A 23,867-nucleotide genomic window follows, 5' to 3' on the forward strand; every position below is an offset into this window, starting at 1 on the left:
AGGGCTAATATGAGCATAATGACACTGGCGGAATATTAGTCGTGCAGCAGAATTTTGAACAGATTGAAGAGGAGAGAGATGGCTAAGTGGGAGACCTGTGAGAAGCAAGTTGCAATAGTCTAAGCGAGAGGTGATAAGAGTGTGGATGAGGGTTCTGGCAGTGTGCTCAGAAAGGAAAGGGCTAATTTTGCTGATATTATAGAGAAAGAAACGACAGGTTTTAGCAGTCTGCTGAATATGTGCAGAGAAGGAGAGAGAGGAGTCGAAGATGGTGGGTTTAGATGAGCCACCGTTAAAAAGCAGTTAGCGCCTGATTTCAGTGCAGAATATTTAAAGGGCTGGAGCGCAGGTGTTAACGTGAGGGCTAAACATTGCGCAGCTTGTATTGAAAAGCATTTAAATGGATGCTAATGAGGTCAGTTATTATTCCTTCTGAATGCAGGAGGAAATGATGCCCATAACACTGAAACTTGACCTCCAGCTCACCGACGGCATAGTTTTCAGAAAATTTCTTGTCAGTTTTTTCTCTTCTTTTGCAAGTGGAAGGAAGCTCGTGCTGCTAATGAGAACCAAGCATGTGTGCGAGAAAGAGGAAAGTGAAATCACACATTGGCACCTGTTTTTTTCTGTGCTTAAACATGAGCCCTTCAAAAAATTAAAGTGGAAACAATTTGTGAAAGGCTGATGTTTAAAAGCACAGAAGAGAGGCGCTGAGGTGTGACTGCAGAGCCTTTGAGGACATGTGCCAGGCAAAGTCCTCTCTTTGCTTTAGGTTTCTTAATGCTAATTAACTATGCTTATAATTTGCATAGAATTTTTTCTGCATTCCTTTTTGCGTTATAGGCCTTGCGTTATGCTGTTCTGTGCCTAGTTTTGACCATCGGCTCCTTTCTAGGAGTCACCAGCCAAGAAATATAGAAAAATATTTTTATTTTTTATTTATAGTATTTGTATCCCACCTCTTTGCGGGCTCAGTGTGGCTTACAATAAGATATGAATAATGGAAATACATTTGTTACAACTTGGTTATGGGTTACATTGTACAAGTTATGTGAGACCATCGAAGTGTCGTTAGGAATATAACAATGGGACATCAAACATAGAAACATTGGAAGGAGACAATGGGAAGCTTAAAGGGCAGTATTAAGACACAAAGACATATGGTGTACATATTTCTGTGAGTAAGTGTATGAGTGATGTGGAATTACGGGGGATGAGGGTCAGAACAGTGAGTGTGGACTCTATGTTTTGGCTCTTTCCGTAAGTTATTTCAAAACAGATGGGTCTTCAATAATTTGCGGAAGGGAAGCTTGTTCGTAAATCGTTCTTAAGTTGCGCAGGCAGTGTATGCCAAAGCTGCGTGCTCATGTGAGAAAAGGTTGACGCGTGTAGCGTCTTGTATTTCACGCCCTTGCAATTAGGGAAGTGGAGGTTGAGGTATGTTCGGGATGATCTTTTAGCATTTCTGGGTGGTAGGTCTATCAACTCGGACCTGTAGGCTGGGGCTTCACCGTGAATGATCTTGTGGACTAACGTGCATACCTTAAAAGTGACGCGTTCCTTAAGTGCATTCCAAAGCACTTTCCTAGTAGTTGATAGTCTGTAGCCAATAACTGATGGAGAGTTCAAAAGAAGGTCATTATTGTAAGCGCAACACAGACTCGTTGAGTTAGGCACCGGGATCATTTGCGCTAAGCTAGTATTCTGGAAAGGATGCTCAGTGCAGAGCTTAGCGAGCATTTTTCACCTAACTTTGGGCACAAGTATTTACACCCAACTAATGGCAAATGCAGGTATTTTATAACATTGTGCCTAATTTCTGACCTGCCTATCTGCCTCTCGTGGCCATGTGTCCTTTGGAGTTGTGCGCTATAAAATTTAGACATAGGGCAGATACACATGCAACTCCTAATTACAGCCAATTAACAGCAATTGCTTAATTGCCTAATTAGTTTATGTCAGGATCTGGGATCTAATCCCAAATTTGGGTGACCTGTACAGAATATGGGGGGGTAACTCAGACCTAAGTCCCAATCACTTTCTGCATCATACACAGGAATTTGAATTTTATCCTATGAAAAACAGATAACCAGTGAAACTCCTGCAGCAACGGAGAAGCTTTATCCCACTTTTTAGCACTGCATTCTGGACCTACTCTAGTCTGGACAACTGCCTTTTAGAAGAACCAAAATATGCCCAATTCCAGGAGTCCAGAATGGACCTTTTGTTTTGGATCAGCCTCTGCCAAAATATGGCCACAGTGTCAAATTAACCTTAACTTCATAAAATATTTTTCAATGATTGAAGAAACCTGCTTGTCAGGAGAAAGAAAAGATTTGATTTCAATACCCAAGCTGAGAATAGTGTCCAACAAAGTATTTTTAAGCCCTGAAACTTCAGGTCCCACAAAGGTCTTTGAGGCCTTTCACTGCCCACTGATTTTAGGTGTTCATAGCAGTTTTGATTTCTCCAAGTGCATAAGAACTCTGAGTTCTGTAATTGTGCAGTTCCTTTGACTTTTGGACATTTTTTGACAAATGTTTTATTTTCTGATAGGTAAATGTTGAAGACACAACTGAAATGTTACCAAAGTCCCGGCGAGCGCTCACAATACAGGAGATCGCAGCCTTGGCCAGGTCCTCCCTTCATGGTAAGTTTTGAACTCCAGGGCTCCTTCCTTCTTTCCTCACTTCTTTTGAGTTTTCAGTGAAGATTGAGATAACGGGTTTCACTTCTGCCATTTCATTAGTCCAGAAGTGGATTTGACATTACGTTACATTATACTGGACTTATATCCCGCTAATACCATAGATAGTTCCAAGCGGGTTACATATTAAATAAAACTGAGCCACATGTTCAGATGTTACTTATTAATCAGTTAATAGATACAGTAAACATAAAAGAACATCAATTAAGGACCAGTTTCTGTGTATTGAAAATACTTCTGAAATAAAAAAAAGTCTTAAGTGACTTCCTAAAATATAAATAATTTCCTACCAGCCAAAGTTCTAATGGTAAGGAGTTCCAAAATGATTTGCACCCTCATCCTACATTCACATATCAGTACTCAATGTTGCTGCCGTGCAGTTATCACTAGGACCTTTCACGTAAAAACTTGGATACATCATGAAGAGCTGAAGAGAGGCATCAGGAAGAGATAATAGCACCCTAACAGAAACAAAGTATTTATATAGCATAAACAACCAAAGAGAGACCTCAGAGAAGAGACAGCAGCACCCTAACACACCCATAGTATTAAACAGCATGAACAACTGAAGAGAGACCTCAGAGTATTAAACAGCATGAACAACCGAAGAGAGACCTCAGAGTATTAAACAGCATGAACAACCGAAGAGAGACCTCAGAGTATTAAACAGCATGAACAACCGAAGAGAGACCTCAGAGTATTAAACAGCATGAACAACCGAAGAGAGACCTCAGAGTATTAAACAGCATAAACAACTGAAGAGAGACCTCAGAGTATTAAACAGCATGAACAACCGAAGAGAGACCTCAGAGAAGAGACAGCAGCACCCTAACACACCCACAGTATTAAACAGCATGAACAACCGAAGAGAGACCTCAGAGTACATAAGTACATAAGTAGTGCCATACTGGGAAAGACCAAAGGTCCATCTAGCCCAGCATCCTGTCACCGACAGTGGCCAATCCAGGTCAAGGGCACCTGGCACGCTCCCCAAACGTAAAAACATTCCAGACAAGTTATACCTAAAAATGCGGAATTTTTCCAAGTCCATTTAATAGCGGTCTATGGACTTGTCCTTTAGGAATCTATCTAACCCCTTTTTAAACTCCGTCAAGCTAACCGCCCGTACCACGTTCTCCGGCAACGAATTCCAGAGTCTAATTACACGTTGGGTGAAGAAAAATTTTCTCCGATTCGTTTTAAATTTACCACACTGTAGCTTCAACTCATGCCCTCTAGTCCTAGTATTTTTGGATAGCGTGAACAGTCGCTTCACATCCACCCGATCCATTCCACTCATTATTTTATACACTTCTATCATATCTCCCCTCAGCCGTCTCTTCTCCAAGCTGAAAAGCCCTAGCCTTCTCAGCCTCTCTTCATAGGAAAGTCGTCCCATCCCCACTATCATTTTCGTCGCCCTTCGCTGTACCTTTTCCAATTCTACTATATCTTTTTTGAGGTACGGAGACCAGTACTGAACACAATACTCCAGGTGCGGTCGCACCATGGAGCGATACAACGGCATTATAACATCCGCACACCTGGACTCCATACCCTTCCTAATAACACCCAACATTCTATTCGCTTTCCTAGCCGCAGCAGCACACTGAGCAGAAGGTTTCAGCGTATCATCGACGACGACACCCAGATCCCTTTCTTGATCCGTAACTCCTAACGCGGAACCTTGCAAGACGTAGCTATAATTCGGGTTCCTCTTACCCACATGCATCACTTTGCACTTGTCAACATTGAACTTCATCTGCCACTTGCACGCCCATTCTCCCAGTCTCGCAAGGTCCTCCTGTAATCGTTCACATTCCTCCTGCGACTTGACGACCCTGAATAATTTTGTGTCATCGGCGAATTTAATTACCTCACTAGTTATTCCCATCTCTAGGTCATTTATAAATACATTAAAAAGCAACGGACCCAGCACAGACCCCTGCGGGACCCCACTAACTACCCTCCTCCACTGAGAATACTGGCCACGCAATCCTACTCTCTGCTTCCTATCTTTCAACCAGTTCTTAATCCATAATAATACCCTACCTCCGATTCCATGACTCTGCAATTTCTTCAGGAGTCTTTCGTGCGGCACTTTGTCAAACGCCTTCTGAAAATCCAGATATACAATATCAACCGGCTCCCCATTGTCCACATGTTTGCTTACCCCCTCAAAAAAATGCATTAGATTGGTGAGGCAAGACTTCCCTTCACTAAATCCGTGCTGACTTTGTCTCATCAGTCCATGTTTTTGTATATGCTCTGCAATTTTATTCTTAATAATAGCCTCCACCATCTTGCCCGGCACCGACGTCAGACTCACCGGTCTATAATTTCCCGGATCTCCTCTGGAACCCTTCTTAAAAATCGGAGTAACATTGGCTACCCTCCAGTCTTCCGGTACTACACTCGATTTTAGGGACAGATTGCATATTTCTAACAGTAGCTCCGCAAGTTCATTTTTTAGTTCTATTAATACTCTGGGATGAATACCATCAGGTCCCGGTGATTTACTACTCTTCAGCTTGCTGAACTGACCCATTACATCCTCCAAGGTTACAGAGAATTTGTTTAGTTTCTCCGACTCCCCCGCTTCAAATATTCTTTCCGGCACCGGCACCGGAACAACCGAAGAGAGACCTCAGAGTATTGAACAGCATGAACAACCGAAGAGAGACCTCAGAGTATTAAACAGCATAAACAACCAAAGAGAGACCTCAGAGTATTAAACAGCATAAACAACCGAAGAGAGACATCAGAGTATTAATATATCATGAACAGCTAAAAAGAGGCCTCAGAGTATTAATACAGCATGAACAACCGAAGAGAGACCTCAGAGTATTAAACAGCATAAACAACTGAAGAGAGACCTCAGAGTATTGAACAGCATGAACAACCGAAGAGAGACCTCAGAGTATTAAACAGCATAAACAACCGAAGAGAGACCTCAGAGTATTGAACAGCATGAACAACCGAAGAGAGACCTCAGAGTATTAAACAGCATAAACAACTGAAGAGAGACCTCAGAGTATTAATATATCATGAACCGCTGAAGAGAGACCTCAGAGTATTAATACAGGATAAAAGTATTAATACATCATGAGCAACTGAAAAGAGACCTCAGAGAAGAGACAGCAGCACCCTAACAACCCCACAGTATTAAACAGCATGAACAACTGAAGAGAGACCTCAGAGTATTAAACAGCATAAACAACTGAAGAGAGACCTCAGAGTATTAAACAGCATGAACAACTGAAGAGAGACCTCAGAGTATTAATATATCATGAACAGCTAAAAAGAGACCTCAGAGTATTAATACAGCATAAACAACCAAAGAGAGAGCTCAGAGAAGAGACAGCACCCTAACACATCCAGTATATGCTGGTAAATTGAAATCTCTTAGAATTCATATCTTTGATAAATCAACAGGAAGATGAGTCAAATGTCAAGTACAACAGAGCAATCCAATGAGTTAGGAGGACAGCAAAAGATAAAATGCTCAGTCAGCATTTTCCATGAAGAGAATTTCAAATGAGCCATCACAAATTAAAGGAAAACTTTCTTAAAGCCGAAGGAAGATCTAAATAGGATTAGAGAACTCTTCCCCCTCTATAGACCCATTACCAGGAGTAACCTCTAGGGTAACATTGCTTCACCAAAACCAAATCAGAACTTAAGAACCATGATTCTGCAATACAGAAAATATACAAAGACTTATGAATTATCAAATCATAAATCAAATCAGTTTTACATCTAACTGATCTATCATTGAGTAAATCAATATCTAAATATTGAGATTTTTAAACTTCATCCTTAATGCCAAGAAGAATAACATGTGGATATCACACACTTTTTTTTTCAAGAAGTTCCGAGAGAAGAGGACATTTCTCTGGTAAGTGAACGCTATTTTGCTTTGTGCTTTGGAAACTTAAAGATTGGGGTTTAAAGGAGGAATTGTAGGCAAAATAAAAATATAAAAAGCAAATTTTATCAACTAATCTTCAGAAAATGGAAGAAGGAACCGACTGAAAATAATAAGAAACAGCATAAGGAATCTCAAGTCAAATGCAAAGCGCTGATAAGGAAGGCTAAGAGGGACTTTGAAAAAAAGATTGCATTGGAGATTACCAGCATATATTGGAAAGAATGCTGAAAATATATTTATTTTTGTTACATTTGTACCCTGCGCTTTCCCACTCATGGCAGGCTCAATGTGGCTTACATGGGGCAATGGAGGGTTAAGTGACTTGTGCAGAGTCACAAGGAGCTGCCTGTGCCTGAAGTGGGAATTGAACTCAGTTCCTCAGGACCAGAGTCCACCACCCTAACCACTAGGCCACTCCTCTACTCCAAAATATATTTGTTGAGGCCCTTATTGGCTTTTGATCTGAAACAGATAATTCACAATGCAACTTATTCAGCTGTCCATAGTTTTTGTCCCCAATTTCCATAAAAGTCAAATGTCTGATTATCAGTGAAACTAATCCCTTGGTCTGATCATTATTTAATTAATCTCATCTGGTCTGTTGTTAGTAATCGTGAGGTTACTTTATATATTACAAAAAGAATGATGAGTGAACATTAACTCAGAGTTGTTAGAAGAAAGGATACGTGAAAACCTGGGGAATGAGTTCCTTGGTGAAGTGGATGAGTTAAATGACAAATGGAATACATACCTTCTCTTCTAAGGACTCTGGATGAAATTGCCCCTATACAGGAAGTCAAATTTAGACCAAAAAAACGAGGTTAAACTTTGGTATTCTGAAGGTTTGAAACAACTAAGAAAAGAACTTAGACAATCAGAGAGAATTTGGAGATCAACAAGGGGTGTGGATTTAAGAGAAACTTTTTTGTTAAAGATGGGGGGAATATAAATCTGTTGTAAATCAGGCATGGGGTGAATATTATTTTTAAAAAAAAGATACGTGAAGCCATGAATAGACCAATATTAGGACTGTAAAATCATTAACCCTGAGCAAACAACTTTCTTATAGAAATATTTTAATTGAACCTGAGATATTTGGTGGCTTTTTTGAAAATAAAATTGATGAATTAGTGAGTGAGTTATCTATTTCCTTTGTGAGGAGAGTGAATTAACTGTAATAGAAGACTGGAACACTTTTGATGTTGTAAGTTTCAAGATTTCAAGATCTTTACATCCTACCATCTCCTCTGGCTACTTGTGTTCACCTGTGGTCATGTGAGCAAGTGGGCCGAAATTAATACCTAAGCTTACTTCCATTGTCAATGCACCTTCTGTGCACCCTGTACTTAAAACCATGGTTTAATCCTTGATATTCCTAGTGACTACAGACTTCTCATCACTTCCAATGTTGGCAGATTGAAAAGGAGTAAATGACAGATTTTCTGGACAAAGTAAATGCGATAGATCCTTTTCAATTTGGATTTAGTACACAGTCTGCATTGCTATCTGCAGTTGATTTGATGAGACAAGGTCTAGAACATTGTTATGGCTATTTTTGTGTATTGTTGGACATCTTCGCTGCATTTGACACTGTAAATCATTCAATTTTATTAACTAGATTACAGGCATGTGGAATTGCTGGATTAAATGTTTTTTGAGTAACAGACCATATAAAATTTGTAATGGAAATCAGAACTCGAAATTGAGAAATCGACATATTGGTGTACCACAAGGCTCAACCTTGTTTAACGTATATTTGTGCCAGATATTAAAGAACTTAAATGTACACTATTGAATATATGCAGACGATGTCCAATTTTTCTTTAGTTTTAACAATGGAATAGATTCTGCAATTCAAAAGTTAAGATCTATTTTTGGGGAAATTACAAACTGGATGAAGAAAACAAGTTGGTACTGAAAGTGAATAAGTCAGAGGTAAACTTAATTGGTGACAAAGATCTTTGATAAGGACATTCCTTCTAGGTTAAGTCTGGATGATTATGAAATACCTATTCAAGCCCATAGTCTTGGTGTGATTATAGATTCTAATTTGTCATTGTAGATTTTTTATTTTATAAATTTTATGTATAGAAATTTGTAAACCGCTGATGGAATAGGTGGTATAGAAGCAGTGGCGTTCCGTGCTTGGCTGACACCCGGGGCAGATCGCCGCTGCGCACACCCCCCGGGTGCAGTGCAACACAGCGCCCCCCCCAGCGTGGAACGGCACCCCCCCTGGCGTCGGCACCCCCCCTGGTGTGGACCCTAACCCCCCCCCCGGCGCAGCGCCTCTCACTCCCCCCGACAGTCCCCTCCTACCTACCAGCTGAGCTCCAGCCGGCACCTCCAATCTGCAGCACTGCTGACCTTAAATGAAGAAAAACGTCTCGTCGTTGGCCCTTCACTACTGAGTTCCGCCCTCTGATATAACTTCCTATTTCCTCGAGGGCGGGACTCAGTAGTGAAGGGCCAACGACGAGACGGTTTTCTTCATTTAAAGTCAGCAGCGCTGCAGATTGGAGGTGCCGGCTGGAGCTCAGCTGGTAGGCAGGAGGGGACTGTGGGGGGGGGGGGGGGAGTGAGAGGCGCTGTGCCGGGGGGGGGGGGGTGGACGGAGCACCCCCCCACCCGTTGACACCCGGGGCGGACCGCTCCCACCGCCCCGCCCTTGCTACGCCACTGTATAGAAGTCAATAAACCATAATCAAACTGTGGGGTGTCCTTGACACACAGGATGCTGTGGATAGATCTGTGCTATAATGTGGTTATTGTGATAACTTATTACATATGTCTTTTTTTGTTTTTAGGTATTTCCCAGGTGGTGAAGGATCACGTGACTAAGCCCACTGCCATGGCACAAGGCCGGGTGGCTCACCTCATCGAGTGGAAGGGGTGGTGTAAACCTATGGACTCTCCTATGGCTTTGGAAAGTGACTTTAACTCTTACTCAGACCTGAGTGAAGGGGAACAAGAGGCCAGATTTGCAGCAGGTGGGGAACCTCGCTGTGGTTCTGCGGTATAAAGAAAGGGGCAGGAAGGGTCAAAAAGTGAGAGCTGGAACAGGAGACCAGAGGAAAAGGGAGGGAGAGTGCAGAGGGGAATAGAAAGAGAGACCACCAATGACTATTGTTACTTATAATTCAACTTTCTCCCTGCAAATGTTTCATTTCAATTGGGAAGCAAAACCAGTGCTGGGCAGACTTCTATGGTCTGTGCCCTGATTGTGACTGAATAGATATGGATGGGTTGGAGTGTAAATTTTAAGGGGCTTCGACATTAACTTCAGAACTTATAGTACAAGAACAGTGCTGGGCAGACTTCTATGGTCTGTGCCCTGAAAATGGCAAGGACAAATCAAACTCGGGTATAAAGTATCACATACCATATGAGTTTATCTTGTTGGGCAGACTGGATGGACCGTAAGGTCTTTATCTGTCGTCATTTACTATGTTACTCTTTGGGGTTCTACATGGAATGTTGCTACTAATTGGGATTCCGGAATCTTGTAACTCTTTAGGATTCCAGAATCTTCAGAACTTTTAGTACAAGAACAGTGCTGGGCAGACTTTTACGGTCTGTGCCCTGAGAATGGCAAGGACAAATCAAACTCGGGTATAAAGTATCACATACCATATGAGTTTATCTTGTTGGGCAGACTGGATGGACCGTAAGGTCTTTATCTGTCGTCATTTACTATGTTACTCTTTGGGGTTCTACATGGAATGTTGCTACTAATTGGGATTCCGGAATCTTGTAACTCTTTAGGATTCCAGAATCTTCAGAACTTTTAGTACAAGAACAGTGCTGGGCAGACTTTTACGGTCTGTGCCCTGAGAATGGCAAGGACAAATCAAACTCAGGTATAAAGTATCACATACCATATGAGTTTATCTTGTTGGGCAGACTGGATGGACCGTAAGGTCTTTATCTGTCGTCATTTACTATGTTACTCTTTGGGGTTCTACATGGAATGTTGCTACTAATTGGGATTCCGGAATCTTGTAACTCTTTAGGATTCCAGAATCTTCAGAACTTTTAGTACAAGAACAGTGCTGGGCAGACTTCTATGGTCTGTGCCCTGAAAATGGCAAGGACAAATCAAACTCAGGTATACATATAAAGTACTGCATACTGTCTATAATGAGTTTATCTTGTTGGGCAGACTGGATGGACCGTTTTTATCTGCTGTCATTTACTATGTTACCATTTCCTTTAATGGGAATAAGTATACTGTACCTTTCTTGCTATCTCTTGTTACCTGAAAAATTGATTATTGCAACTCTCTATAATGATTTATCCCTCAAAACTATTTAAAAAAATGACACCTCATACAGTCCACAGCTGTGAAGCCCCACAACGCTTACTTCTTTGATCATATTACTCCCATCCTTACAGCTGAGCATTAACTTCCTGTGACTGCTCGATTAAAATTCAAGGTGCTCATGTTTGTTTTCAAGGGCTTAAGCTCCCCACGCTCCGGTCTATCTCTCAGACTTTACTCATTCCTTATGCTCCTCTCTGGCCTTTCTTCTCATCTTTCCTTCTTCCACATGTATACGATACGATGCTACTCGGGAAACTTTCCTTATCATGGACAACACTAACACGTTTTTGAACATTTTATGTGACGCTACAGTCCAGATTCTGATGGACAGGGAATCCCAAAGTCCTGGCTTTTCCAATTAGCCTATGGTTAATTTCCAGTTTCCTGTGCCTCCCTTTTCCTCTGGTGTCCTGTGGCACTCCTTCCTCCCTCTGATTCCTATTTCATTGACCCTGCTCTCCGCTTGTAATTTTTTTACTTGTGTATTTGTTCTCCCAGCGTTACCTGCTTCTGGTTCTTCCAGATGATTTCCTTTTTTTGTTGATGACTGTTATAATTTTATTGTGTTGTAAACCATGTGCAATAAGCAGTACTCAATATTTCACCCACCGGAAGTTCCCTGCGCCAGCCCAGAATTTTAAAAGTCCCTCCCTCCCTCCCTTTGAGCTCCAGGCCCCCTCTCTCCAAATTTTAAAAGTCATCTTACTTCATCGGGGTTACAGCGGCAGCAGCAGTGTAAAGCGTGCAGGCTCGGTGCTTCAGCCTTCCCTTCTCTCAGCTCTGGTCCCACCCTCATTTCCTGTTTCCACAAGAGCGGGACCAGAGCTGAGAGAAGGGAAGGCGGAAGCACCGAGCTTGCACGCTTTTCACTGCTGCTGCCACCGTAACCCCAACAAGGTAAGATGACTTTTAAAATTTGGAGGGAGGGTGCCTGGAACTCGGAGGGAGGGAGAGGGGGGGAGGGAGGGGGCCTGGAACAGGGAGTGAGGGGGGCCTGGAACTAGGAGGAACTGGAACTGGGAGGGAGGGAGGGAACGGGGGGCCTAGAACTGGGAGGGAGAGAGGAAGGGAGGGCCTGGAATTCGGAGGAAGGAGGAAGGGGAGGGGAGGAGGGAGGGGGATGGGGAGAGGGAGAGAGAGGGGGATGGGGGAGGGGAGGAGGTAGGGGGGATGGGGGAGGGGAGGAGGTAGGGGGGATGGGGGAGGGGGAGGAGGGGGACGGGGAGGGGGGAATGCACCACCTGTAAAAAAACAAAAACAATTTTAGCACCCCCAATCATTTTGAAAAGTTAGCTCCTAAGCTTCCATCATTAGGGCTACCCAATGATTATACAGAGGAACTGCTTCTTCCACCAGCATTATAAGATCACATAATATACAATTAACAAGACCTTAAGCACAAATCTCTTGACTGCTTTTGATGGAGGCCTCCCTTCCTCTGAAGATGACTATGGTTGTTATTTTTGAAGCTCTATTCTTGTTTTGGATGACAGAAAGTCGGCATTTAGATGTCCAAATCCTGTTTTATAAAGCCAGAATATGGAGTCTAAATCTGCAGAACATCAATATGACGAGGAGGCGTGGTCTGGGCACGTTTTGAGTGGGTCTATGGAGGGCCCAAAATGTGGACATACAACTCCGATCGTAGAAGGGGGAAAGGATGTCTGCATCTCTAAGGATGAATGTTGTTATGTAGACCTTATACTTTGCATGTCCAGGTTACAGAAAGGTGCTCTGATTGAGCAGCTGTCCACTACAGGGATTAAAGCAAGTCACTTCCTAATTCTCCAGTGGTGGTTGACCATCTCCCTCTCTCCTGAATATGAAAATAGCAAGGGATACCAGGCTGTTTGACAGATTCAGGAACAATGGACATTCTTAATAGACTTCCATGCATATCTGAGAAGTAGTCTAATGGTTAGTGCAGTGGTCTGAGAACCAAAAGATCCAGGTTCAAATCCCACTTGCCTCCACTTTTACCTACCAATTGACAGGTCCTCTCTATCCACTCAAAATTCTCTCTCCATCTCTCCTATCAATAATTCACTACTCTCCCCCCTATAAATTTCTCTCACACAATCACCAAGTCCTATCCATCTTCTGTTCTGTTTCCTTATCCCCCTCACTCCTGAGTCTCACCATCTTTTGCTCTGTTCCCTTACCCCCCTGAGCCCCTCTCATCTTCTGCTCTACATCCCTACCTCTACCCCTGAGTCTCAGCCATCTTTTGCTCTGCTCCCTTACCACCACTACCCAAATCCCACTCATCTTCAGCTCTGTTCCCCCAACCCCTGCCCCTGAGTTCCATCCATCTTCTGCTGTTTCCAGGGTTTCTGGCCCATTTGACATTTCTTCTCTCTCCATGTTCACCATTATTCCCTCTATATCAATATCTGTTTTAACAGTGCCTCTCTTGGGCCCCTGACCCTATCCTTCATTCAGCACCTGTCCTCTTTGTTCTCATACAACCCCCGTGTCCAGCATCATTCCTCTGTGTCCCTGTCCCTCCTCATATTCAGCTTCTTCCCCTCTCTTCCCATTCTCTTTCACCTCCCATCCCAGGGACAGTATCTCTCTTCCCTTATTAATTATTTATTTTATTTCATTGGGATTTAATAACTGCCTTTATGGAGAGATTCACCCAAAGTGGTGTACAGCAGGTACAGTTTAAAATAAAACTTACAATTTTGTTAACAGCATAACAGTAGTAAAAGAGACCAAATATAAACATAAATACAGTCAATGAGGTAAACTTGAGAACAGCAAATTAAAACCTAATAATAGGCAGAACAAGGCAAGACACAGAACTGGATTAAAAACTGGGTCCAGAAAATGCAAGACAAGGACAAGGCAAGGACTGGATCCAGACAGGACTGGACTATATGAGACAAGCAGGGCTGTAACAGGCAGGACAGAATATAAGCAGGACAGGGACAGACACAAGATTACAGACCAAAGACAAAGGAGGAGCAAACTTGGCTTAGCAGGAACAGGAATCAGGAACAGACTTGGCTTGGCAAGCAACAGGAACAGACTTGACTTGGCAGGAACAGGAATCAGGAACAGACTTGGCTGGGCAGGAACAGGAATCAGGAATGGAGCTTTGGCTATAGCAGAAAGCAGGAACAGGGTATAGTGGAACCACACAAAGAAGCAAGGCTGTGCCACACAGTCACTCAGATTCAAACATCAGATACAGCAAGCAAAAGGTAAAGGGAAACCACACAAAGAAGCAAGGCCTTCAAGAACATGGTTCTGAAACAAAGCTTTCAGATAGAAGACTCGGAAACACAGGAACAAGCATTCAGGGACAAGACTCACAGGAACAAAGTCAGGCAGGAAACAAGGCATAGGAATAAAGCCAAGAAGGGCTTGGATCTAAACTGGGAACACGAAGACAAGGTTAAAAGACCTGTTGCAAAGGCAATGCATGAGAGCTCCAAGGTGCTTTATAAAGGACTTTGCTGATGATGTCACAACTTGGAATGAAGCTTGAATAGACTGTAATGAGGCTTGAATAGCAGGAACACCAGAGCGAGGCTTGGATAGCAGGAACACCAGACAGCAGATGCATCAATACAGGGACATGGCAGTCCGGAGAAGTCATAGAGCCAGATCACTGGAAAAAAGGTGAGTCTGGATGTAGGGGCATGGCCACAGCCATGACAGGCTGCAGCTGTGCTGATGATGTACATTCTGGCTTTGGGGCCAACGCACACATATCTTTGTTCACCCCAAATATTGTGACTTCAAGGGCTTATTGATTTTTTCAATGGCACTACACTGAAGGAACCACCTTAACAAGAAGCCGGGTTTCATAAACAATGTGTAATTTGCAAGCCACAGTGTCTCTCTAGCTGAAAGGTTTAATTCCAAGAGTCGTTGGCTGTTCTGGCCAAGATGTCAATGCTGATGATAACCTTTTTATTCTAGGACATTGGGACCCTTGATGGCAGTCTTTGTATGCAAGGGTTGCACTTCAGCAAACAATAGGCTTTGCATTGTAAGCTTAGGTCTGCATTTCTGAAGTCAGGTTATTAATGCTGAATAGTGTCAGGTATTATGATCCCATATACTCTTGCTATACACTGCTTGTTTTGCTCCTACATCCCCCCCCCCCCCCCCCCTCTTTCAAGGGTTCAGCTCTAAGGAGAACTGAGCAGCTTGAAAGACTAGTTAAACAAACAATGGTGCATTTACTCAATTGCAATAAATGTCATTACAATGTTTCATTAAGCATGCTAGACTACATTTATGCATCTAAGCTTATTAAATGAGTAACAGACAACATGGTAATGAAGCTTCAAACAATAGCATAAAATAATAATAGACATACAACTCTGGAAATGTAATATACTTGAATATAAGATTATGCAGTGAAGTAAATCACATTAAATTGCATGTGATGATGTTCATTAGAAAATGTGGTTAAGTGACTTCGAAATACATAAGCAAATGTCCATAAAAGGCAGATGACTTGCGAGTTCATGGAAGAAAAGTCACTTTGTGGCAACACATTGCGACAGCTGAGTGATGAACCACAGTGTTGAGAGTAGTGTCTGATACACCACTATAGGGACCTTTTAATGTCCACAGCATGGTCTGTAGGTGGGGTATGGCTATGCAAACAGTCCATAGGAACCCAGGCCTTAACATGCTGGTCATTACTCATAAAACTTGCAACCAGGAACAAACAACGCTGTACCAAAAGTTGAGTGTCACATACAACACAGTTCTTTGAGTGGGTTTAAAAGTCTATGCTACAGTAACTGTAGACACTCATGCTTGCAGGTTTATGACAATGCATGCAGTTTAAGTTCATGGAGAAAAAGTATACTACATGAAATAATATGAAAATAAATACATAAAAGGAAATGCATAATGTATGTCATACAATAATATAGGTGCAATAAAATATCAATAAAATAAGTATGCAAGGAAAGCTTTTAACCAATGGCGTACCAAGGGGGGTGGGCGGTGGGGGCGGTCCGCCCCAGGTGCACGCCGCTGGGGGGGGTGCCGTGGCGCGCACCTGTTGCCCTGTCTCCGAGTTTGCAATTCGCATGTGTTCACTGCTCCCTCTGAGTCTGCCCCGGAACAACCTGTTCTGGGGCAGACTCAGAGGGAGCAGTGAACACATGCGAATTGCGAACTCGGAGACAGGGAAACAGGCGCGCGCCACGGCACCCCCCCAGCGGCGTGCACCCGGGAGGGGGTGTCATTTCGCCGGGGGGGGGGGGGGGGGGTTAGAGGTGTCATTTCGTTGGGGGGGGGTCGCGCTGCACCCGGGGGGGGGGGGGCGCATTGGCGATCCACTCCGGGTGTCAGCCAGCGTCGGAACGCCACTGCTTTTAACAATACTATCTAAGCATAGGAAAAACCTATTCATAAAAAAAAAAAACCACCTACAGAGTTTATTTGCACTAAAATGACAGTAAACATCATTGGAATGTAGTAACTTAACCAAATATGCTTCATGACACTGCAAACAGAATGAAAGTGACTCACGAAATAGTAATACTTGATCTTCCTTATAAGATATAGATAAACTACGCTATACAAGGTGTGTATATACTATAAATAAAACCATAAAAATGGAGAAAACCTTGTTTTTTATCATATCAAATAACAATAATATTCACCAAGCATAAGAACACAAGAGAGAACATATAACATTATCGGTGTAATAACACAATAAGTGTGAAATTATGGAAGGGTTGATATAAATGCTGAAACAAGTGTTGGTACCAACAAACCTATACGTTGTGATATGAAAACACTCCAATGTGATAACCTTTCCACTAGTTAATGCTGACTACATATATGCGGCCTAAAAAAACAACCCAAAGTGTAGATCTATCATAGGTAAAACATATACGTATAATAAAAAAGTTTATGTAATACCTAAGATAAGTGTAAAAGTTATGATAATAGGTATACATGAGTAACGTAGAAAGGAAACTGGTATCTTATACCCTCCTTTGCTGAGGAGGTGTGTACGTACATACATCATTTAGGATAACATCCGTTTTCGCAAGTATGTTATTATTTGAGACCTTCAGGTATCTTTAGTTTGGTCACTCGTGGGGGGGGGGGAGGATTAAGTAGGGGAGGAAAAAGGGGGAGAAGGAAGGGGGAAGGAGGGGGGGGGAATAGGGGGGGAGGGGAGAGGTTAATAGTTGGTAGGGCTAAGTTAAATAGATGATGTAGCAACGATTGAAGTGTTTCTGACTGAACCTAGACGAATGTATATAATTCAATTGTAACTGTATGTTTGAAGGATGTTATCATCATCAATAAAATTCTATTCAATAAGTAAATATGTAAGTCATCTAATACTAATGAAACATCTAATAAGCACACATTACAACATTCAAATAACAGATGTGATGCTAATGATTTCCTGCAATATAGCTTACCATTTAGCTGAGGGGCCAAGTGCAGATATCCACAATTCCAGGAATAACATGTATAGAATGTTTGTATGTTTGGGAAGCTTGCCAGGTGCCCTTGGCCTGGATTGGCCGCTGTCGTGGATAGGATGCTGGGCTTGATGGACCCTCGGTCTTTTCCCAGTGTGGCATTACTTGTGTACTTATATATGGATGGGGACAAGATTGGTACAGAGTCAGTTGGAATAAGTAGATGAACTCAAGGCAGGTTCTTTGTACAGTTAAACAAGATGTAAGGCGCTGGTCTAAGTTACAGTGTTTGTAGCAAGCTAGTCCAGGTACAGAGTGGTGTATAGTCAGTTATCTTCTCTATTATTTCTTGGGAGAAGACCGGGCTTTTGTCTGCTTCACCTTGCCCCCTCCCCGCAGTCCAGTAGCTCCCTCTTTGTCCCTCCTTCCATTTTTCAGTCTAGTGTCTCTCCTACTCTTCCCACCCACATCATCCAGTTACTCTCTTTTCCCTCTGCTCATCCCCCTCCCATCCCAGCAACTCTCTCTTTCTCTCTCCCTCCCCGCTAAGCTAACTATTTTTACTACATTCTCTAGCAAACAATTCCAGAGTTTAATCATGCATTGCGTGAAGAAATATTTTCTCCAATTTGTTTTAAATGTACTGCTTTGTAGCTTCATTGCGTACCCCCTAGTCCTAGTATTTTTGGAAAGATTAAACAAGCACTTCACGTCTACCTGGTCCGCTCCACTCATTATTTTATAGATCTCTATCATGTTTCCCCTCAGCTACCTTTTCTCCAAGCTGAAGAGCCCTAGCCGCTTTAGCCTTTCCTCAAAGGGAAGTCGTCCCATCCCCTTTATCATTTTCGTTGCCCTTCTCTGTACCTTTTCTAATTCCACTGTATCTTTTTGAGATGCGGTGACCGGAATTGAGCACAATATTCGAGGTGCATTATAATGTCCTCATTTTATAAATCCCTTTTATTCTTTTTTATAGGGTGAACTAAAATAATTTCAGTAGGAAGGTATGTTGCTAGCCATAAGTACTAAGGTGGCGTCAAATAAGGGAGGGAAAGCCACTGAGATTTTGGCTATACCCTGATCCTGCTTCTTGGAGCTTTTAAGCTTTTCATCTTGTATCCTGTGAAGTGTCAGTAACTTAGAATGAATTTCCCAGTCTGTCCAGTTAATATTCTTCAATTCTATCTCTGGCTTTCAAAACTCTGGATACCTAAGCCTACAAATTATCATATACAGACCACTCTCACGGTTCCCTGTCACTTATCCTCATTTCTGCTCCTTCCCCTACAGTTTCTCATTCTTACCTGATAGACCAAGGAGTGGTGGGACAGTCATGGACTTCCGACCATGACAGGGTAACTGCTGGTGCAGATAGGGGTAAGCAGGGGTAATAAAGAGAGCTACGACGCTTGTGTCATTGGCTGCTAAGCAAGAATGGTTTCCTCCTCACAGACACGAAATAACCTTTGTATTTTGACGTTCATTATCTTGTGTTTGTGATATGTTGATATGATGTTATGAGAATCCTTCACTTTCTGTATCCTTATTTCATATATTCTTTTGCGCTCTGTCTCTCTCTCTCCCTCCTTCCTCATAGGGGTGGCAGAACAGTTTGCTATCGCTGAAGCCAAACTGAGGGCCTGGTCTTCCATTGATGGTGAGGACTCTGATGAATCATATGAGGAGGACTTTGCCTCAGCTAGTGACAACGTTCTACTTTCTGGTAAATAAGACCATAGGATTTGGAATGAGATGGGGAGAGAATCTTATAAACTTTTAAGTGTTAGTTGGATCACAAAGCCTCTTTTGCTTGAGGTCTGTGAATCTAACTTCTCTTCTAAAGTCATTCCAGTCTGCCTGATGCACAGTGAGTGTGTGTGTGTGTGTGTGTGGGGGGGGGGGGGGGGGGGGGATTTAGTCCTCCGTTCTCCAGGTTGTTCTTTGATAAGGGAATGAATAGAGATTCCAAAGTTCCCAGTTCTAGAGGGAGCTTTGGGTCAGTCCTAGAGTTCTAACATCACCACTATGATGTAGAACTGATCTGAATATGTTGAAGGAGGAACTGTAAATATCAGAGTGCTTTGGGATGTAATTTCAAAATCAGGACTGGCCAAAACGTCTTCCTCCTGGAATTGTGCATGACTTGGGCAGGCTACGTGTTACTTTGGCAGCTCTGCCGCTCCCACCATTGTTACTACCTTTGTAATCAGAGAAAAGTACCTAAAAATGCTGCAAACCTGATCTTCTATACATATTACCCCCTAAACACAAATGAGCAGCATAATGAGCACATTTAGTCGATCCCCAAGGTCTCCCATGGGATGTAATTGTTTTATTTTTCTAAAAAAGGGAAATGATGTTCCTTTCCGTTCCTCTTTCAATTTGAGACTCTCCATTACACAGCTGCCAAAAAGAAGCAATTTTTAAGAGATCTTCTAGATCACCATAAGCCACAACTCCCTCCTTCTTCCACAGTTTCACTCCCCCCCCCCCTTAACTTATTTATCCTGGTGACTGTAGTTCTGGAGGAGAAGGGCAAAGATACTGGTAGGCCTCACCCTTGAACGAACTCAGCTACCACAGTCTAAACGTAAAAAATGTCTATACTTCTCTATTCTGTCTCTACTTATTCTGGGTCTTCTCATTTGTTTCCTGTCAGCCTTCATGTTCATTCTCTTTTATGAATTCTTTTCCAGGCTTCCTCTCATTTCTTTCATTTCTCTTTCCTCCATAGCCTGTCTCTACCTTCTCATCGCACTTCCTTCTAGTCTTACCCCCTTCATGCCACTTCTTACCCTCTTATCCATCATGACCTCTCTTTTCCTAATCCCACACAGCTTCGCCATCTTTTCTAGCTCCTTTTCTCTCTGCCTACTCCCTTCCCTCATCACAGCCCATGCTCTCCCCTCACTCTCACAGCCTGTTTCTACTCCTCTCAAACAGCTCAGCTCCACTCCCAGTCTCTATCCCTGTCCCAGATGCTCTTCCCTTTAGAGCTGCTTTCTCCTCTCTTAGCCAGTATCCTCTTTCAGTTTCCCTTTACCCCTTTCCAGCTCCCTCTATTCCTTCCCACTGCTTCACTCTCAGCCTATGTCCTTATCGTCCAGCCTCTCTTCTCTTTTTTGCTTTTTCCAGCTCTTCATAGAAACTTTCTCTCTCCCAGTCAGTATCCTTTTTCAGTTCCTCTGCACCCCTTTCCAGCCCCCCTCCATTCCTCAACCACAGTGTCAGTTTCAGCCTGTTCCCCTCACTCAACCTCTCTTCCTTTTACAGGTGCTTTCAGCCACTTCCAGCTCTTTACAGCAACATTCCTTCTCCCAACCAGTAACCCCTCTATTCCTTCCCATAACTCCCCTCCTAGCTTTTGTCCCCATCACCCAGCCTGTCTTTTCCTTACAGCTCCTCTGTGCCTTTTCCATACCTCTATTTCTCTTTTTTTTTATTACCTTAACTGATAAATGTATTACTTTAACAAAACATATAAAACTGGCATCTAATCACAAGTTTGAATAAAACTTTATTGAACTGAAAAAAATTGTCATGCCAATAAAGGCTTCTTTCCTTTTCTCAGTGTCTATCTGTTTCTCTTTCCCTCCCCATTAGCAGCTATAGACAGGAAGGGCTGCTATCTTAGGCTCCTCCTTCCTCCTGTAGCCCATTGGTCAGATTCAGGGTTGCCAGGTGGAAAAATTTTTTCCCACCCAATCGAGCCCAAATCCAGCCCAAAACCCGCCCAAAGTCAAACCCCGCCCCTGACACCCCCACCCCCGCGTCATCATCCCCGCCCCTGCCGTCATCAACCCCGCCCCCGCCGTCATCAACCCCGCCCATGCCGTCATCGGCCCCGCCCAAAATGTCACTAACCCCGCCCCCCGCGGCCGAAAAAAAACGCTTTTAAAACCGGCCAAACGACCCAAAAGGAGCCCAAAAAACCGCAACCCGCCGCGGGCAAAAATTTCCCGCGGCGGGTCGCGGAAAACCGCCCAATTGGGCGGTAAAACCGCCCACCTGGCAACACTGGTCAGATTCAACCAGCCTTCCCCTGCTGCTCTGTAGCATTCAGCTTGCTGATCCAAATTTAATAAAATATAGAATATTGAGGGTGTCCTGCACCCACAGTACCCACAGAGCTGGCACCTATGAATTATGAAGGTAACTCATCTGGTTAGTTACCTGCATACCAGTGCTGGATAATGGTGGCAGGTCAGTAGAATAATGGATATTCTATGCTTATATCCTAATAGCACAAGGGGAAAAAGCTGGACAGTGGTGATACTCAATGCCAGTATCCACATAAGTATGCAGGTAACTATACCGGTGCTGGATGATGGTGGCTGTCAGCAGAATGATGGATATTCTGTGCTGATCTTTGGGCAGCAGCCAGCACTGAATTCCAGGTATACGTTGAAACAGCATAGCCAGTGTTTAAAAGAAATGTCCCTCTACGAGTTTAAATATTGACTAGCATGATCTATTTCTTTAGTTTCCAAATACTTTATGCCAGTATGAGGTTGGAAAAATATTCAGTTTCTCTTTTCCTTTTGGTCTTTTCTAGATTCAACACCACAGCTGCAGCCGGGGAATTATCTGAAGGATTTTCTGCACAGCCGTCTCTGTCAGATCAGTGTGGGACACAGCTCCTGCGAGCCTGAAACTAACTCCCCAGCAACGCTCTGCTCGAGTCTCTGCAGTCTGGAGGACCAGTTACTTCTTAAGGAACTCAGTTCTCCAGCCGACCTGGCAGCCAAGCTCCTGGGCTCCATGAGTGGTGGTCAAGAGGCTCTTCTCTCCAAGCTGCCCCCACCTGAAGAAGAGGTTTACAGGAGCTTGGGCCAGCTGGAGTGTGAGGACTCCACCTATTCCATGTCGTTCACCGAGTCCTGCCTTTCTCCCACAGAGGAAGAGCTGCTTTCCTGCAAGGACTATCATACAGTCTGTGGCTCATACAAGGACAGTTTCCAGGTCAGGCGCAAAGTCTCTGATGTAGCATCTTCAGGGGTCGTATCACTGCTGGATGAGGAAGAAGAGGAGGAGGAGGCTAAAGAACAGTGAACTCTCCTGATTTCCTGTCCCTTTTTCACTATGATCCCTATAACGTATCATTTTTCATCCAGAACAGGCTAGGAATGCTCCTTCAATCTGAGGCTGAATCACCAGTTTTTACAAGTACAGTTCACCTGAGGTTCCTGCTATAGGCATTGTTGGTTGTCTGAGGGTCTCTCCCTGCATGCCCCTGGCCTGCCTCCACCATTGCTTATCATCTCGGGGTCTCTCCCCCTGCATGGTCTGCCATCTCATCCCAGCCATTGCTCATCATTTGAGGGTCTCTCCCCTGCATAGTTCTGAGACCTCATCCCAGCCATTGTTTTGTAATTGGAAGGTCTCTCCCCTGCATAGTCCTGAGATCTCAGCCCAGTCATTGCTCTGTATCTGAGGGTCTCTCCCCTATATGGTCCTGAGGTCTCAGCCCAGTCATTGCTCTATATCTGAGGATCTGCTGCCTGCATAGTCCTGAGATCTCGGCCCAGTCATTGCTCTATATCTGAGGGTCTCTCCCCTATATGGTCCTGAGGTCTCAGCCCAGTCATTGCTCTATATCTGAGGGTCTCTCCCCTGCATAGTTCTGAGATCTCAGCCCAGTCATTGCTCTATATCTGAGGGTCTCTCCCCTATATGGTCCTGAGGTCTCAGCCCAGTCATTGCTCTATAGCTGAGGGTCTCTATATTTGAGGATCTCTCCCCTGCATAGTCCTGAGATCTCAGCCCAGTCATCGCTCTTTATCTGAGGGTCTCTCCCCGGTCATCGCTCTATCTGAGGGTCTCTCCCCTGCATAGTCCTGAGATCTCAGACCAGTGATTGCTCTATATCTGAGGGGTCTCTCTCTTGTATGACCCTGAGATCTCACCTCAGCCAGTGCTCTATAGCTGAGAGTGTCTCCCCTGCATAGTTCTTCTACCTAAATTGTTCCCTCACTGTAGGTTTTCTACTGGATGACCTTCCCACACTGTGATAATTCTGATTAGTTGTTTCACCTCTGAATTTTCATCAAAGTTTCTCCCTACTATGGTGTGTTCTGAGATTATACCCCAGAGTGGGCATTTCCTCATTAGCACCCTCCCAGGTTGTGGCTTTTCCTTCCATAGTCCCAGCATTTTGTGACTTTTCCTTCCATAGTCCCAGCATTTTGTGACTTTTCCACTAGCTCCTCTATTCTTATTATGGATTATTTCTTCTGGTCCTTCTGCCACCTGCCATTTCCTCCCATGGTTCCACCTACATAGGATGTTCCTTTGGATTTCTTTGTGTCCCTGCTTATTTTGCATGATCACATTTGGCTGTGGAATGGTGGAGAACAGGTGTGTGCATGATTTGTGTACCACCCCCTTGGAAGAGAAGTTTGGTAGCACTGGCTTTTTGGCACATGGTTCCCAGTTCTGGCTAGGAGGCAAGTGGCACCCAGGAGGTGCAATGTTGTCCAC

General features: G+C 43.5%; 1 protein-coding gene across 1 annotated transcript; it reads left to right on the top strand.

Annotated features, from left to right (window-relative positions):
• Positions 1 to 2,562: 2,562 nt before the first annotated feature.
• LOC115479261 (protein FAM131A-like) lies at positions 2,563 to 22,439 on the top strand. Its single transcript, XM_030217103.1, has 5 exons — positions 2,563 to 2,650; positions 9,446 to 9,628; positions 18,985 to 19,085; positions 19,922 to 19,934; positions 21,943 to 22,439. Exons 1-5 carry the CDS (start codon positions 2,581 to 2,583, stop codon positions 22,437 to 22,439), a joined length of 864 nt encoding a protein of 287 aa, XP_030072963.1. The 5' UTR covers positions 2,563 to 2,580.
• Positions 22,440 to 23,867: the final 1,428 nt, after the last annotated feature.

Source organism: Microcaecilia unicolor, chromosome 10 (genome assembly GCF_901765095.1).
Source record: "Microcaecilia unicolor chromosome 10, aMicUni1.1, whole genome shotgun sequence".
NCBI classification, from domain to species: domain Eukaryota; kingdom Metazoa; phylum Chordata; class Amphibia; order Gymnophiona; family Siphonopidae; genus Microcaecilia; species Microcaecilia unicolor.

Excerpts from the sequence above, each read along its gene's own strand:
- LOC115479261 (XM_030217103.1), top strand. The coding sequence starts at position 2,581 with ATGTTACCAAAGTCCCGGCGAGCGCTCACAATACAGGAGATCGCAGCC. Across the intron at positions 2,651-9,445 it reads GGCCAGGTCCTCCCTTCATG|GTATTTCCCAGGTGGTGAAG; the intron begins GTAAGTTTTGAA and ends TTTTGTTTTTAG. Across the intron at positions 9,629-18,984 it reads AGAGGCCAGATTTGCAGCAG|GGGTGGCAGAACAGTTTGCT; the intron begins GTGGGGAACCTC and ends CCTTCCTCATAG.